Source organism: Palaemon carinicauda, chromosome 18, assembly GCF_036898095.1.
Source record: "Palaemon carinicauda isolate YSFRI2023 chromosome 18, ASM3689809v2, whole genome shotgun sequence".
Classification (NCBI taxonomy): domain Eukaryota; kingdom Metazoa; phylum Arthropoda; class Malacostraca; order Decapoda; family Palaemonidae; genus Palaemon; species Palaemon carinicauda.
Window position 1 is genome coordinate 15,805,688 of NC_090742.1, and position 20,000 is coordinate 15,825,687.

At 35.0% G+C, this 20,000-nt stretch overlaps 2 protein-coding genes across 2 annotated transcripts in view; both read left to right on the forward strand.

Moving 5' to 3' along the window:
* Positions 1 to 20,000, forward strand: part of Bka (FCF1 rRNA-processing protein Bka) — a 242,981-nt gene that overhangs the window by 30,620 nt on the left and 192,361 nt on the right. The gene's annotated exons all lie outside the window — the stretch shown is intronic.
* Positions 11,278 to 15,987, forward strand: LOC137657629 (uncharacterized). The gene has a single exon (XM_068392011.1). The coding sequence runs from the start codon at positions 11,711 to 11,713 to the stop codon at positions 12,569 to 12,571; it is 861 nt and encodes a 286-aa protein (XP_068248112.1). The 5' UTR covers positions 11,278 to 11,710; the 3' UTR covers positions 12,572 to 15,987.

Genomic DNA, 20,000 nt, shown 5'->3' on the forward strand with positions numbered 1-20,000 from the left:
ATATATATATATATATATATATATATATATATATATATATATATTCTTTCCGGTCATTGCCAGACGTAAAACTTCTCCGTCTCTCCCCTTCCTCCGAACAGTGGGAGAGGGAGTAATCATACTCTGGTGAGAGAGGGAAGGGTAGGGGAAGCGTTGCATCGGTGTGTGAGCGTGTGTGCGCATGTCTATTAAATATTTAGCAATCATTTTCGACGCGTAGCGCTCACTAGTTACTATATTATCCTGAAAAGGAATATGGAAGTAAAGCGGCTTATGGTATAAAAAAAAAATACAGAAGCTTTTGACATTTTTTTTAGCAGTTTCATAAGAAATTAACGTCTAGAAAGTAAGGATGAAATATTAAAACCTTGTCTTTTTTGTTTCTAAGGAACGAGTTTTTCAAAATAATGAAAGAGGTCTGGTGAAGAATGAAGGAGTGGAGGGATATACAGTATATTGCTTTTTGGAAAAAAAAAGGTTTATATTAAATGAATGAGGTTATTAGAAAATAAATAAATGAATAATGAAAACAATTATCTTGTAAGACCAGAATTTCATGAAATAAATATCAATAGTTTGGATTATTATTATTATTATTATTATTATTATTATTATTATTATTATTATTATCATTGTCATTTTAGTATTATTATGAAAAATAAAATTATAAAAGACCAAATACCTTAATTTAATTATTTTTAAAATTGAATGTAGCAGAAAAAGTATTATTATTATTATTATTATTATTATTATTATTATCATTATTAGTGTTGTTGTTGTTGTTATTATTATTATTGTTATTATTATCATCATTATTATTTTTATTATTATTATTATTATTATTATTATTATTATTATTATTATTACTATTATCTTTATTATTACTAAAATTAATCTTATAAAAGACAAATACCTTAATATGATTATTTTTTTAATTAAATAATATCAAAGAAAAGATATGAACCAATTCGCTGTAATTTCCTGACATTGTAGGCTATTGCGTTGCAAATTCTACCGGCGACTGAGCAGCTTTAATAAAATCTAAAGTTCAAAGAATATCTTACAGTAAAACCTTTATGTATAGCAAAGGTCATAAAACTAATTTCATAAAACATATTTCCGTTGCGTTTTTTTTTTTCACATTTGTTTATTTAATTCGTGAGTCTTAACTATTATTATTATTATTATTATTATTATTATTATTATTATTATTATTATTATTATTATTAGTGGATGCAACTCGTCAAAAATGATGGCTAAATATTTAGATAGATATTCATGCAGCCCCCTCTCACGAGGGTATGACTACTTCTCTCCCCCTCCCTACCGTAGGGACTGGGAGAACAGAGTAACCGAATATATATATATATATATATATATATATATATATATATATATATATATATATATATATATATATATATATGTATATATATTTATATATACTGCATATATATATATATATATATATATTTATATATGTATATATATATTTATATATATATATATATATATATATATATATATATATAATATATATATATATATATATATATATATATATATATATAGTGTTTGTGTGGTGTGTGTATATATACATATAGCCAGAGCTTTGCTCTTTGTTATATATGGGAGATTATTATTATAAAATTGTTTTAACTAGACATTTCTTAACCTTGCCCGTAGTACTTTGCCTCCAGAGTCACAAGAAATAAATAAAATATCTGAAGCAAACTCTGTTTTTACCTTCACATTTCAAGTCTTTTATGAAGGAGACCTAACAGATCACCGTCCACGTCCTTGACATGCAAGGGGCGTGTCGCTTAGCCCCGCGACATCAAGCGACAGTTACCTAACTAGCGTAGATGTCATAACTTAGCAATGGAAACAATAGATGAAAGGTGATAACACTGCTCTTTGGAATATATTCTCTGTTGTCTGATTCAAAGGTGATTTTTATGCTTTAATATTTTCTTTCGCGCAGTGTCAAGCAGTATTGAATTACACCTCGCACAAAGACGTTTGGTAATAGTATGCAACGAACGTACCCATCGTTTTGCCTCTGACAACTTGAAGGGGCTCAATGCACTTTGACATTTCAGGCGATATGAGAGGAATGAGAGCAAGAGCGAGGAGGATGCGCTGCTCAGCGATAACGGCCGGGTCTTCCATCCTCAGTCTTTACGATACGTCCGCCAAAGAGGTTCGCGTGAAAACCATTCGTCGATTGGCATGTGAATTATCCAGGCCTCTTGCTGACTTCCCACGGCCATCATGAACACAGGTGGAGAAGCGCCGTACATCAAGGTCATGAACTGCCCCATCCACGACGGGGGGAGTCGAGGGCGACCCACGACGCTGGCGTTTAGCCGCAGCATAAGTTCCGACGGAGAACATGGACGGTTGTGTATACTCGGGAAACAAGGAACTCTCCAGCGAGAAAAGGCTATCGTCGACACTCGAGCCTTCGGAGGCAAGAACCCCTTTCATCACTCCCATTCCGTGACCTGTGCCATCCCAGCGGCCAGCGAGAAGGCAGTCGAAGTCAAGGCCAAAAGCGTGGGGAATCTGGCCGGGCCAATGCGACCGCGCCCGAATGTCCTCGAGTTATGCCCCAACCAGAATGCCTCTTTCAATGCCTACAGGAGGCGCTACAGTCGGTCCTCGGAAAGGAGCTTAGATTTTGAGGACTGCTACGCGTACGATTTCGGACAGCCCTACTCTAGGATGCGGTACTCGCGGAGGTCATCCTCTAGGGACAGCGGCAAGGCCTTCGACATCCTCTGCCGGCAGGAGGTCGAAGAGACGCCAAGCCGCATGGGCACAATCAGGAAAGGAATGTCGTTGTTATCGCTCTGCGCTGGGAAAGATGACTCCGACGACGAGGAAGACCAACGCCGATCCACGAAAATCTTGCGGCCACCTACTCGACATTTCTACAAGAAGGGCATGTCTGGGCTGCCGGTAAAGTGCCCGGCCAAGTATATGGGTTTGGCTTACTAGGGCAGAAGACCGTCGACGTATGGGTCAAGGTTCAATATATAAGGGGAAGAGATCATGGTGAGGGGTAGATGAAGATGGTTTGGACATGCTCTTCACAATCCCCAAGAGAGATTAGTTCAGAAAACTTTCAAGTGGGCTCCACAGGGCACTAGAAGAGTTGGAAGACCCAGACTTACATGGCTGAGGACTATCAAGCATGAAGCAGATGATGAATGGAGAAGTATTGATTTAAAAGCTCAAGATAGAGACGACTGGTGACCGTCGACGTATGTGTCAAGATTCAATATATAAGGGGAAGAGATCATGGTGAGGGGTAGATGGAGATGGTTTGGACATGCTTTTCACACTCCCCAAGAGAGATTAGTTCAGCAAACTTTCAACTGGGCTCCAACAAGGCACCAGACGAGTTGGAAGTCCCAGGCCTACATGGCTGGGTACTATGAAGCATGAAGTAGATGATGAATGGAGAAGTATTGATTTAAAAGCTCAAGATAGAGACGACTGGCTAAATCTAACCGAGGCCCTTTGCGTCACTAGGTAGGAGGAGATGATAATGATTCGTTATCGGACTGGTAATTATCGGAGAATTGACCAAAGATACAAATCAAGAGAGTAGATCTAATCTCTACGAAAGGATGAACCCAACGTCGTCAGGTTCCCATACTGGATAAATATATAAACAAGGCGTCGTCCCTTGATCGACTGACTGTGCATGCTCTGTGTCGTAATGCAGTGTTAATGGTGCTTCCGTGTCTCCATTCGAAATGGATTTCCAAATGAGGGCCCAGATTCGTGACGTGTCTTCATGACTTCCCCCCGAGACCTATCGCTTGCTTATTAACGTTTCGTCATTCAAAGCAGATATTCAATTTGGAATAATATTTTTTCTTTTTGAAATATGCTTTGAATATATTTACGTATACTGTTAGAAACAAAAATACGTCATTTTAATCTGAAATTCTCCTTGAAAACATATTTTTCTTAACTGTATTTCAGTAAAATACAGGCGACCGTAATTTTACCATACTTTGTTATTATCTTTTACGGGTTGGTGACCGTAATATCACTCCTTTACGTCATTATATCCTTTTTTAAAATGGTAAAAATCCTGGTATAAATGTTGCCAGACATTTACCGTTTTTAATGCAAATTCTTAACAGTGTAAATCAAGTTCCTTAATATATTTTGTGAAGAATTGGAGAGTCGTAAATTTTTTTCTTGACATAGATGATTTCCGTGTTCTAACTCGTTTTTAAGAATATACTGTGAATTGACAAAAAAAAATATATATATATCTTTTTGCAAAGACTCCTGTCGAAGAAAAACGAACTTAAGACTCCTGATAATATTTCAATATTATGTAAAGAGAATATTCTGAAATAATAAATGCCTTTCAGTATTTTTGAATGGAAATGTAACCAGATGATACATTACATTTGTTTTGAATATTCGTAGTAATTAATGGGTAGCTGTTGTAATTGAATCCTTATGTATTTTATGTATCGCCTTACATGTATCAATGACTTAAAGGGAAAGACTGTGTATGGAAAATCTATGCTTAAATACATGTTATGTATCAATGCTATGATAATATGTGATTTTCACGATATGTATCAATGCTAAGAAGGAAAAGCTGGAATACTATGTAAGGAAAATATTCAGGATTCATATTATGTATCAGAGCTGAAAAGGAAAGACGGAGTATTTATATAAAGGAAAAATGCTGGATACATATGTATGGATGCTAAAGTGGAAAAAAAGTATCATTAATGTACAGACGATATACATGATACATAATACATACAAGTACTAAAAGGAAGAATATCTGAGTGCGTAAAACATATCGGATACATAATATGTACTAAACGTTAGAATGACAAAGAAGGAACTTCTAGGTATGGAAAAGACGATGGATACATACGTTTTTTTTTCGTATACACGTATCTCCAAATATTTTTGATGTTTGGGAAATACCTTCAGATAAATGTGTATCATGTATCTTGTTACATGTCAACTGAAAGCTTTAATTATCCCGTTACAAATTTTCATAACTCGCTGTATTTTCTGAAGTTTATCTTGATATTTTTGTAACTGATTTCCTCTGACTACATTCAGATCTATACATATATTCTTGTAAATCAACTGTCATTTACTTTTATATGCAATTGTTAATGGAATAAAAATATATGATTAAGTGATTGTGTAAGATCCATTTTTTTGAAACGATGCTCCAGTTGTCTATGTAAACATGATGACTTTATTCTATCTATTTATCTATCTATCTGAAACAATGTTCCAGTTGTCTATGTAAACATGATTACTTTATTGTATCTATTTATCCGTCTATCTATCTATCTATATGAAACAATTTCACAATTGTCTACGTCAACATGATTACTTTATTCTATCTATCTATCTGGCTACCTATCTATCTATATGAAACAATGTTCCAGCTGTCTATGTAAACATGATTACTTTATTCTTTCTATCTATCTGGTTATCTATCTATCTATATGAAACAATGTTCCAGTTCTCTATGTAGACATGATAACTTTATTATATCTATTTATCTATCTACCTATATGGCAATGTCTCCTTGGACTAGCAAAAATTACCACCATCTTTGTTTCTTTGTTGTGACATTGTTCCGTTTTCTGAGGCACATAGTAAATGACGCAGTTCATAATGTATACAAAGGAGCAGACCAATCTATTACAAATGAAAGGTTCATTCTGGTGCCAAGGAGCAACCTCATATTATTTTAAAGGAGCATCTCATTTTGTTACGAAGGAACAGATAAATCTGTTACGAAGGAACAGTTCATTTTGTCACAAAGAAGATGAATTTGTTACGAAGGAATATTTCATTTTGTCACAAAGAAGATAAATATGTTACAAAGGAACAACTCATTTTGTCACAAAGAAGATGAATTTGCTACGAAGGAACGGTTAATTTTGTCACAAAGGAGAAGGTGAATTAGTTACGAAGGAACAGTTCATTTTGATACGGAGAAAATAGATTTGTTAACGAAAGAACATCTCCCATTCATGGGTTCTCAAATATGTTACGAAGAATAATTAACAGTACGAAGGAAATCCCAGATTTGCTTTGTCTTCTTAGAAATAATAAGCTTTGACCTGAGTGCCGTATGTACCCTTGGAGAAATAATGGATTCATCCAAGTATGTACCACTGTCTCAGTACCATTAATTACTGTCGTAAACAAGGGACTGTCTTTTCTATTGTGAACATAGACACCACTTAGAGATATAGAAATATAATTCTTTTAATAATTAAATGTGCCAGATATGAAGAAATTCAAAATGTGCCAGATATGAAGAAATTCAGGATAATATTAATCTTTATATAATCTAGAAATATCAATATGTTTGGTTTTACATATAAAGTCTAGCATCTGCTGAAACAATTTTGCATTATCATAACAGTTATGTATCCATAACTGTATTTGACATTTAAGAATGCAGTTATCTGTTTTACTTTCCAAATGCCTAATACAATTCAGGAAAAAAAATATACCGGCTTCAAATATTGGGAATAAAAATGATATATGAATATCAAATATTTTTAATTCTGAATTGATAGATTTTTTTGACGTGAAAGAAAAATATAATTTACTGATATAAAAATGGGCATAAATATACTTTTTTGTTGACGGATAAAGAAAACTGTAATTTACTTATATAAAAATGGGTATAAATATAAGTTTTTAAATTGTTCATGTTTCGTGGAGGTTGAATATGGAACAAGTTATAATTCGCATCCCAAAATTATCAAGATTCTTCACAAAAGGTGCTAAAAGGGACCCGCTCATATTCCAGATCCCCAAATGGCTTGTGTCTAGCTGTACCTGTTCTAATCCTGTATGAGCTGCCTCGAACTACAGGTGCAGTACATGAATAGGTTATGTCTACTTACAATCCTACGAAAGGTTGTATACAGTTATTCTAGGAAGTCTTATGTACTATATTCATCTACAGGTTGTCTAACGTTCTATTATTATTATTATTATTATTACTATTATTATTATTTCCTAAGCTACAACCCTAGCTGGAAAAGCAGGCTGGTATGAGCCCAAGGGCTCCAATAGGGAAAATATCCCAGTGAGGAAAGGAAATAAGGAAATAAATAAACTACAAGAGGAGTATATACAACTGCAGGTTGTCTAACGCCCTATATACAACTACAGGTTGTCTAACGCGATATATACAACTACAGGTTATCTAATGCCCTATATACAATTACAGGTTATCTAACGCCCTATATACAACTACAGGTTGTCTAACACCCTATATACAACTATAGGTTATCTAACGCCCTACATACAACTACAGGTTGTCTAACACTATTTATGCAACTGCAGGTTGTCAAACGCGATATATACAACTTCAGGTTATCTAACGTCCTATATACAATTACAGGTTGTCTAACGCTATATATACAACTACAGATTATCTAACGCCCTACATACAACTACAGGTTGTCTAACACCCTATATATAACTATAGGTTGTCTAACGCCCTATATACAGCTACAGGTTGTCTAACGCCCTATATACAACTACAGGTTGTCTAACGCGATATATACAACTACAGGTTATCTAACGTCCTATATACAATTACAGGTTGTCTAACGCTATATATACAACTACAGATTATCTAACGCCCTACATACAACTACAGGTTGTCTAACACCCTATATATAACTATAGGTTGTCTAACGCCCTATATACAACTACAGGTTGTTTAATGTGCCATGTGCAGTTGTTTTAATAGGCTAGTACAGGTGCTTTATCAAACGTACAGTTGGTCAAATGGACTTTATCCAGGTACTAGAAGTTAAATGAGCTACATTCAGGTGCAAATGGTCTAATTTGCTATAACCAGTTGCAGGTGCTCCATTGAATTATATCCTTCTATTTTGGGATCTAATGGTCTAGCCAGCTACACGTAGTCTAGGGAGCTATATCCAACTGCATATGGCCTAATGGGCTATATCCAATTACAGAAGGCCTAAAAGGCTATATTGAGCTACTGATGCTAATTTTAATGGGTTATATCCCAATAAATTTTTATAATTGGCTATATCCAACCCCATCCGGTCTAATTGGCTATATCTAACTACATCTGGTCTAATTGGCTATATCAAACTACATCAGGTCTAATTGGCTATATCCAACTCAATTTGGTCTTATTGGCTATAGCAAGTTACAAGTGGTCTAACGGGGGATGTTCAACTTAGTGTAGTCTTATGTCCTTTTCATGTTGTAGGAGTTCTTATTGGGTATATTAAATTACACGTGATCTAATGGACTATATCTAACCACATGTGACCTAATGAGACATTTCCAACTACAGGTGATAGACAATAACGTGTTTCATACATGTCTAATAGGCTATATTCAGTTACAGGTAGTCTAATATGATATATTAAAGTACTGATAGTCTAATAGGATATATCCAGATGCAGGTGCTAGAATGGTATATATCCAGCTGCAGGTGTCTGGTGTATTGCATCCAAATTCTGGTGCAAGCTACAGGTGTATAATAAATTGCCCCCAAATGCTTGTCCCGGCTACATATGTCTAATTAATTGAATCCAGATGCTTGTGCCAGCTATAGGTGCCTAATAAATTGAAACCAGATGCTTGTGCAAGCCACAGGTGTCTAATAAATTGCATCCAAATGCTTGTGCCGGCTACAGATGTTTAATTAATTGAATCCAGATGTTGGTGCCACCTACAGGTGTCTAATGAATTGAATCATGATTGTGCCAGCTACAGGATTCTAATAAATTAAATCCAAATGCATGTGCCGGCTACAGATGTCTAATTAATTGAATCCATTTGCTGGTGCCACCTACAGGTGTCTAATGAATTGAATCCAGATGCTTGTGCCGGCTACAGATATCTAATTAATTGAATCCAGATGCTGGTGCCACCTACAGGTGTCTAATGAATTGAATCATGATTGTGCCAGCTACAGGATTCTAATAAATTGAATCCAAATGCATGTGCCAGCTGCAGATGTCTAATTAATTGAATCCAGATGTTGATGCCACCTACAGGTGTCTAATGGATTGAATCCAGATGCTTGTGCCAGATACAGATGTCTGATTGATTGAATCCATTTGATGGTGCCGCCTACAGATGTTTAATGAATTGAATCCAGATGCTTGTGCCAGCTACAGATGTATAATGAATTGCATCCAAATGCTGGTGCAAGCTACAGATGTCTAATTAATTGCATCCAAATGCTGGTGCAAGCTACAGATGTATAATGAATTGCATCCAAATGCAGGTACTAAGTACAGGTGTCTAATGAATTGCATCCGAATGCTGTTGCAAGCTACAGATGTATAAAGAATTGCATCCAAATGCTAGCGCCAGCTACAGGTGTCCAATGAATTGTATTCAAATGTTGGTGCAAGCTACAGTTGTATAATTAATTGCACCCAAATGCTGGTACCAAGTACAGATGTCTAATGAATAGCATCCAAATGCTGGTGCCAGGTACAGATGTCTAATGAATAGCATCCAAATGCTGATGCCAGGTACAGTTGTATGATGAATTGCATCCAAATGCTGGTGCTAGCTATAGATGTCTGATGAATTGCACCCAAACGCTGGTACCAGGTACAGGTGTCTAATGAATTTCATCTAAATGCTGGTGCCAACTACAGATGTTTAATGAACTACATCCGAATGCTGGTGCCAACTACAGAAGTCTAATGGATTTTATCCAAATGCTGGTGCAAGCTACAGATGTCTAATGAATTGCATCCAAATGCTGGTACCTGCTACAGATGTCTAATGAATTACATTCAAATGGTGGTACTCTAATAGACGGTATACAACTACAGATGCTCTGTTCGCCGTATTCGATTATTACCATTGCAATAGAATGTTTGTAACTACATAATCAAGACTCTTCACCAAATGAGATTTTCAGAAAGCTTATCAAAGACCATTGTTATTTGCTCTCTCGGCTATATTTTTTATAGAATTTCTTATAGTTACACTCGAATGATATTGAATACATGACAAAAATTTAACCGGATCGTAGGAATATTATTTTCATTACCTTCAAAGTCTGTTTGAAACCTTATGCAATTGTTAATACAAGATTTGTCCTTGGATAGTAAAATTCATCTTTATACAGTTCATGGAAATCCATTACACTGTTACACAAATGATGATTTATTTCTGTTTTACGATAAGAACTTACAATAATAGAGAGAGAGAGAGAGAGAGAGAGAGAGAGAGATGCGTAGATAGTGTAGATGTCTTGTCGAACGTGACTACAAAATCTAAATTACTTTGAAATTGCATCGAACTCTCAACATTATCGATATATTTTTTGCTCTGTATTATCCTGTTAAGATTTTTCTTGAGGAATCCAAAGCCTGCAAAATAACTATGACCAACAAGTAATACACATACATACATAATAGGTTTTGTATGGTAGAAATATACGAAATAGTATTCACGAGTCAATATATTTTTTATTTAAAAACTTATTTAGATAATTAAAATTTCAATTGTAAATACAGTATATGCAAAATAAAAATAAAATAATATGCAAATATACTATGATGTATATGTTATAAATTGTAAGATTGTAAATGTGAATTGCTTAATAAAAAAAATGGTACCCACAAATGCTAACTAAATAAATTGTGAGATTGTTAATGTGAATTTCATCATAAAAAAAAATATATTACCCACAAAGGCTAACAAACAGAAAATAATAGTAATAATGGTGATTATGAAAATAATATAATAACGATATTATGCCTCACTATTCTGTGATTCTTACCACTGGCCAGTAACGAGAAAATGGCAGCTTGGATAGCCAAGAACATTTTTCAATTTCCCCCAGGTATGTGACGTTCGATGACAAGACGTCGAAATAACTCGAAAACTTCAGTGTCATTCCCAAAGGAACCAATTGTTCTTTCGAATCTTCGATATCAGAAAACATAAAATCATTTGAAACCCTTCGTAGACAGGTATTACGAAGTGTTACGTTACGACTTATTTATCTAGTGGAGGATTCTCTTTAATTTGTTTTCTCAAAGCTTTGTCCATCCCGGAAAATTTCGTTCGGTGCGTTTTACTTTCCCGAGGGGGGGGGGGAGATATGGCAGTGCGTCGCCACATCTTTCGATGGTTTAATTCCAATGTAATTAAGTTAAAATTTTCTTTATTGAGATGATAAAAGTACGAACATACAAAAGGAACAGCATCTTAAAGAAACTATCCTAAAGTGAGTGATCCTGACAGGAAACCATTACGCACTGGCAAGAACATCGGCGCAGGAGGCGTGGTGATTCTGCCCCGCCCCCCTTCCTCTCTCCATCTCCCTCCCTCCCTCTTCTCCCTGGCACCCTTTCCTGTCCTGGGATATAAAGCAAGGAAGAGTTGGTCTTCCCACATTTGTTAGCTGAGTGTAGGACAAGTAGTAGTGCTAAAGCCCTTTTGCCGCCGCTCAAAACAGGGATACAGATTCCTTCGTTGCTTCTTTTTTTTAAGTTTTCGGACAAGGTGCTAATAAGTGACATTCTGTCGTGACAGACGCGCCTATCTGTGAGTGACTACATACCATTTCTGATAATCTGTGAAAAGAGGAGAAAGAGCTCGGATCTATTGGTGTGAAAAACTTAAAGAGGAAGAAACAAAATAAAAAAAAATGGCTACAAATAAAATAGCGATGAAATTCCGAAGCATCACATACCCTAATCACGACAGTCCGACGCACTCGAGTAATCGGGGCAAACTGCAGAGGATGAAAAGCTTCGATTTCAGCCATAGTGAAACTTGCACGACGACGACAAGGCCCGCGATGGTCAACCGAAGGGAGGTCTCGGCCGAGGGCCGCATGAGGACCAGGCACTTCCAGCACACCCATTCAGCCTCGCACTCCTCCAACACCCTGGCCCCAGGGCAGAAGCTCCTCAGGTTTTCAGACGAGTGCTGGTGCACGCCTCCGCCCATAGAGCACGGGGGACGACAGGCCAGGAGTGTCGGATGTCTCACGTCCCCTAAATCCAGACCCGGGTCGGCGATTCGTCTCGGAGCAACAGGCAGCAGCAGCAGCAGCAGCCCTGTTGAACGACTTGTTGACTGGCAGAGGGAGAGCGGCATCGAGAGGCACAGTCTGAGTCCCAGTCACAGCTACGAACGCTTTTCGAGACAGAGTCGCTCGAGGGAGAGGCGACTGGAGAAGGACTCCTCTTCCTCGTCTTCCTGCGAGAGACGAAGTCACCTGAGCTCGTCGGCCAGTCTCCTGCAGTCGTCGAAGTCGAGCTCGGTGGACGTGACCACCCCGACGAACGCGCCCGTGTCCTCCGAGGGAAGAAGCCGCCGGTCGCAGTTCAGGAGGGCGTGGTCCCTCTTCTCTCTCACTTGCGACAAAGAAGTGGAGAGGGAGAGACGCGAGAAGTCTCCCCAGCAGCGAATCCTACGACCCCCAACGCGCCACGTCTACAGACGGGGACTCTCAGGTCTTCCTATTGAATGTTCATCGAGGTACTTGGGTCTCGCCTACTGATTTACAGCGGAGGCGGACCCAGCAGTCCGCCCGAGACAGTGGACACGTTGACTCGAGACGAATTGATATTGCACGTCTTCTTGTTTGTTTTTGCGATGAAGAGGAGCTGGTCTCTTTATTAAATCATCGGGATAAAAGGTGATGCTTTTCCTTTGTTTTCTACCACGACGACAGTGTGCCTGTATATGCCTGTGCGTGCATGTACACGCGCGTGCGAGCGCGTCTTTCACGAACGAATACAACGAAAGGCTTTAAAGGCTTTCATTTGCTCACGCTGATTTGCAATCGCAATGCTTGCAATCGCAATGCTTGCACAAGCTCGTAGCGTTTGGAATTTTGTTAAAAAAAGACACGAAAAATATTTCATGTTTTATGATTCAATGTACAGAGATCATTGTCATGTATACACGATTCCTTATAGACTAAATAGAGAGGCTCATTAATGATAGTTACTACTATAAATACAAGTGATGCAACTTGTTTATGGAATATATTCGAAATCAATAAACCCACATTTTCAATTACAGTAAGGTTACAAATACATTACTAGAGGAAAGAAATAGAAACATTCATTTCATGAAGGGAGTGAATGTCAAACATTTCATTTGTTTACATGAAATGTGAAAAAAATAAATTTTTACTGAATTTGTATAAAGATTAGCTTACACAAATACATTCTTTGCAAGAAATGTTCAATGAAAACTTTTGTTTGTAGGTAATTTAGAACAAAAGTGCATTGTTTACAGAAAATTTATAAAGATTAATTAAATGTTTACAGCAAAATATAATTAACACATTGTATGAAGGAATTATGCCAGAAAAAAATCAATTAATTATAAGTAATATATAATAAGAATATTTTCCTTGCAGGAAATTTAATATTATTATTATTATTATTATTATTATTATTATTATGATTATTATTATTATTATTGATTTAAGATATAACCTTAGGAAAAGCAGAATATTTTCAATCACTTACCATTGAATAGCATATTAGCACATGAAATTAGTTATTAAATAATTCATTAACATATCCTGTTAATTTCATCTTTGCATATCATTGGTCGTGATTTACATCAGGAAAAAATATATTAACTCTTTGCACTCAAATATTAAACTAAAATGCCCCTTGATAATCAATTCACTTTCCCGTTGGAATAAACCCAAATGGTATTATGCATATTAAGTACACTTGTCCTGGACGGAATTTGAGCCTATAGATTTTAGGGTTAATACAGATATGACAAATCTTATCTATTTAAACGCCAGACGAACGGTTGAAACAAGTCACTGTTATCTCTGCCCTAAGCCAGAAGGTATTGGTTCGAATCGTAAAGGTCGCTCATGAATGGTAGAGGCAAGGGACAGGACAGTGCCCTAAACACACAAGATAATGACATAGAAATAGGACAATGCCCTAGAAACAGAACGATGCCCTAGAGAGGAAATTCCCTAGAGACAGGACAATGCCATAGAGACAGGACGATGCCCTAGAGATAGGACAGTGCCCTATAGACAGGATGATGCCTTCCATATAAGACAATAGGCTACCCTAGAAACAAGTCAATACCCTACAGACAGGACAATTCCCTAGAAACAGAACGATGTCCTAGAGACAGGACAATGCCCTAGAAACAGGATGATGCCCTGGAGACAGGACAATGCCCTTCAGATAGGACAATACGCTACCCTAGAAACAGGACAGTTCCCTAGAGACAGGACAATGCCCTAGATCCTGACCATTTATAAATATGATTAGTGCCCAAGCACCTGTCCCTCAAGGAAGGGCCAGGCAATGGCTTCTGATGACTCACCAGGTAGACTTATAGGCTCCTACAAAACAGGCTCTCCCCCTAGCTCACATGGATGGTGAGGTTGCAGACACTACTAGAAACGATCGATCTTGAGCGTATCTAGAACTCCCATCCAATAGATTGCAAAACAGGGACGTTTCCAGTCGACTACCACAACTCAAGGCAGCATAGATGCACTTAAATATGATTCCTATACTGGATATAGATTTTTCCTTATGTAAAGCGCATTCGATATCATGGTGTATTTGAGGCTTAATATTTGAGAACAGAGAGAAGTCACTTGTGAATTAGTTGCAGGACTTTTACTGCTCTCAGCATAAACCTTAATAAATGTTTTCGCAAGTCCTCGACAAGTTTTATATTTGTAACAAGGTAGTTACCGTAGACATTAGAACTCATGAATAACGATTTTTATATAGACACTTTTAGAAACCTTCGAGAGGGACTCTGTTAACTTATGATGAATAGTTAAATATGCTTCAGATTCTCTGAATGATAATCCCTTAGGACTGTTTTAAAATATTGTAAAAGACAGTTTTTTTTTATATGTTTATTTAATATATCCTTAAGTATTCATGAATAACCATTTTTATATAGACACTTTTAGAAACCTTCGAGAGGGACCTTATTGACTTATGATGGATGAATAGTCAAATTTGCTTCAAATTCTCTGAATGATAATCCCATACTGTTTTGACATCTTGTAAAAGATAATTTTTTTATATCTTTATTTAATATCTCCTTAAATATTCATGAATAACGATTTTTATATAGACACTTTTAGAAACCTTTCGAGAGGGACTCCCTAACTTATGATGAATAGTCAAATATGCTTCAGATTCTCTGAATGATAATCCCATAGGACTGTTTTGAAATCTTGTAAAAGGCAGTTTTTTATATGTTTATTCAATATCTCCTTCAGTATTCATGAATAACGATTTTTATATAGACACTTTTAGAAACCTTCGAGCGGGACACTGTTAACTTATGATGAATAGTTTAATATGCTTCAGATTCTCTGAATGATAATCCTATAGGGCTGTTTTGAAATCTTGTAAAAGACAGTTTTTTTATATGTTTATTTAATATCTTAAGTATTCATGAATAAACATTTTTATATAGACACTTTTAGAAACCTTCGAGCGGGACTCTGTTAACTTATAATGAATAGTCTAATATGCTTCAGATTCTCTTAAAGATAATCTTATAGGACTGTTTTGAAATCTTGTAAAAGGCAGTTTTTTTATGTTTATTTATAAGTAGTCCTTCAGTTTCTGAAGTATCCACAATTGCTCCAAAGAGTCTTCTCCAGTTAAATATTACATTTCCTCAGTGGTCTTTCAGTCAAACTGGTTTTCTATCGACGTGATCAAAGATAAAAAAAAAAAGGTCTTTGACACAAAAACTTACTATGTAGAAATACTTCATAAGTGGCCTTCCATTACTAAGCTGAGAGGGTCTGATTTTCAACAGGATGTTATAAAATATGCTTTTGCAAACCAGACTTGAACCAGTTTATATTCCTCTGCTGTATATGTGTATTATACTGTATAACTGTATACCCAAATATTTTGTATATATATTTATATCTCTACAACAATAAAGTATGATATTGTACGTTGGTTTTTAAATAATCCCACATTTTATAGAATTATCAACTCCATAACAATAATGTGCAGGTCGAAATGTTTACCATAACCAACTCCATAACAATAATTTGAAGAATGAAATATTTAAATGTCAGCATTTACAAACATGAAATACTGGAGAGAGAGAGAGAGAGAGAGAGAGAGAGAGAGAGAGAGAGAGAGAGAGAGATAAGGTTAAGTGAGTGATTGGTTTAAGCAACTGGTGTTACTAGAATTATTCGTTTTCACATCTTAAATAATTAGGAGAAAAAAATATTTGTCAATAGATCTTAGAGACAATCACACAATCCATGCACGGTTGAAATACTTCGATACTTTACACCCACATTTTAGTAAAAATCAAAACCTGATGAAATTGGTAATGAATTAAATCTCTGTGATGGTTATTGAAGTGTGTTTCAGCGTAGACCTACCTTTTTTCAGCTTCCTATGCTAGTTGATTGTTAGTATATGTCTCTGAGTGGGGATTTCTTCATGTGGTGAAAGGGTTTGCATGAAGCCATGATCAGCAAAGCTGTACTAGTCGGGGCCAACCATACTAAGCTGCTTTGCTATGAGCGAGCAGACAAGTCTCCCACCATCACAAGAATTGCTTTCCTAGTTCCCAGTGATCTCAATTTCTCAAATGTAATCTGTGAAAAAACTATAAAAAATATCAACCTGGCAACTTCAAGACTTCAATCGTTCTTTAAAACGTATATCTAAAGTTCGCTACTCGATTGGTGGACAGTGCTTTCAGTGCACTCAGGAGATGCACTGTATGCATTACTTGAAAGTATTTGTACCTCTAATCGCAATTCATTTCTTCCATTTTACTGTCCAACTTCTTGATTTTAATTGAATGGCCTTCCAGGTCCCAGTACCGGGTCATATGATACAAAGTAAGATATCTATTCCAGTCTGACGATAGAAAATTTCTAGTCCACTGCAGGACAAAGGCCTCAGACAGGTCGTTATTCATGTCTGTGGTTTGGCCGGTTTTCATCCTCACCCCGGCCAATTGCGGACTGGTGATAGTGGGAGACTTTTGGCTGATCGCTCACAGCAAACCAATCTAGTATGGTTAGCCCTGGCTGGCACAAATTTGCTGATCATGGCGATACTCAAACCCTTTTTCCACGTTGAGATATCCCAGCTCAGAAAGGACACAAAGATACATCTACTAACAAATATCCATAAATATGTACATCATATAATCCTTTTATATGATGATTCATTGTAATACATCTAAGCATCACTTGAGTAAGACATGTTTTAACATTATAATACATCTAAGCATCACTTCAGTAGGATATATTTTATCATTATGATACATCTAAGCATCACTTGAGTTAGATATATTTTATCATTATGATCCATCTAAGCATCACTTGAGTTAGATATATTTTATCATTATGATACATCTAAGCATCACTTGAGTTAGATATATTTTATCATTATGATACATCTAAGCATCACTTGAGTAAGATATATTTTATCATTATGATACATCTAAGCATCACTTGAGTAAGATATATTTTATCATTATGATACATCTAAGCATCACTTAAGTAAGATATATTTTATCATTATGATACATCTAAGCATCACTCGAGTAAGATATATTTTATCATTATAATACGTATTATGATACATCTAAGCATCACTTGAGTAAGATATATTTTATCATTATGATACATCTAAGCATCACTTGAGTAAGATATATTTTATCATTATGATACATCTAAGCATCACTTGCGTAAGATATATTTTATCATTATGATACATCTAAGCATCACTTGAGTTCGATATATTTTATCATTATGATACTTCTAAGCATCACTTGAGTTAGATATATTTTATCATTATGATACATCTAAGCATCACTTGAGTAAGATATATTTTATCATTATGATACATCTAAGCATTACTTGCGTAAGATATATTTTATCATTATGATACATCTAAGCATCACTTGAGTTCGATATATTTTATCATTATGATACTTCTAAGCATCACTTGAGTTAGATATATTTTATCATTATGATACATCTAAGCATCACTTGAGTAAGATATATTTTATCATTATGATACATCTAAGCATCACTTGCGTAAGATATATTTTATCATTATGATACATCTAAGCATCACTTGAGTTCGATATATTTTATCATTATGATACTTCTAAGCATCACTTGAGTTAGATATATTTTATCATTATGATACATCTAAGCATCACTTGAGTAAGATATATTTTATCATTATGATACATCTAAGCATTACTTGCGTAAGATATATTTTATCATTATGATACATCTAAGCATCACTTGAGTAAGATATATTTTATCACTATAATACATTCAAGCATCACATGAGTGGGATATATTTTATCATTATGATACATCTAAGCATCACTTCAGTAAGACATATTTTATCACTATAATACATTTAAGCATCACTTGCGAAAGATATATTTTCTCATTATGATACATTTAAGCATCACTTGAGTAAGATATATTTTATCATTATTATACATTTAATCATCACTTGATTGGGATATATTTTATCATTATAATACATCTAAGCATCACTTGAGCAAGATATATTTTATCACTATAATACATTTAAGCATCACTTGAGTGGGATATATTTTATCTTTATAATACATTTAAGCATCACTTGAGTGGGATATATTTTATCACTATAATACATCTAAGCATCACATGAGTGGGATATATTTTATCATTATAATACATCTAAGCATCACTTGCGAAAGATATATTTTCTCATTATGATACATTTAAGCATCACTTGAGTAAGATATATTTTATCACTGTAATACATTTAAACATCACTTGAGTGGGATATATTTTATCATTATAATACATCTAAGCATCACTTGAGTAAGATATATTTTATCCCTATAAAACATTTAAGCATTACATGAGTGGGATATATTTTATCATTATAATACATATAAGCATCACTTGAGCAAGATATATTTTATCACTATAATACATTCAAGCATCACTCGAGTGGGATATATTTTATCTTTATAATACATTTAAGCATCACTTAAGTCGGATATATTTTATCATTATAATACATGTAAGCATCACTTGAGTAAGATTTATGATTTCACTATAATACATTTAAGCATCACATGAGTGGGATATATTTCATCATTATAATGCATCTAAGTATCACTTGAGTAAGATGTATTTTATCAATATAATACATTTAAGCATCACTTGCTTAAGATATATTTAATCATTATGATACATCTAAGCATCACTTAAGATATATTTCATCATTATATTACACCTAAGCATAACTTCAGTAAGATATGTTTTATCATTATAATACATTTAAGCATCACTTCAGTAAGATATGTTTTATCGTTATAATACATGTAAGCATCACTTGCGCAAGTTATATTTTCTTATTATGATACATCTAAGCATCACTCGAGTAAGATATATTTTATCACTATCATACATTTAATCATCACTTGAGTGGAATATATTTTATCATTATAATACATTTAAGCATCACCTGAGTGAGATATATTTTATTATCATAATACATCTAAGCATCACTGGAGTAAGATATATGTTTTCACTAGAATACATTTAAGCATCACATGACTCGGATATATTTTATCATTAGAATACATCTAAGCATCGCTTGAGTAAGATATATTTTCTCATTATGATACATCTAAGCATCACTTGAGTAAGATATATTTTATCATTATAATACATCTAAGCATCGCTTGGGTAAGATATATTTTATCATTATGATACATCTAAGCATCACTTGAGTAAGGTATATTTTATAACTATAATACATCTAAGCATCAATTTAGTAAGATATATTTTATCACTATAATACATTTAAGCATCACTTGAGTGGGATGTATTTTATCATTATAATGCATCTAAGCATTACTTGAGTAAGATATATTTTCTCATTATGATACAT

Bases quoted from the DNA above. Each gene is read 5' to 3' on its own strand.
- LOC137657629 (XM_068392011.1), top strand. From the start codon at position 11,711: ATGGCTACAAATAAAATAGCGATGAAATTCCGAAGCATCACATACCCT.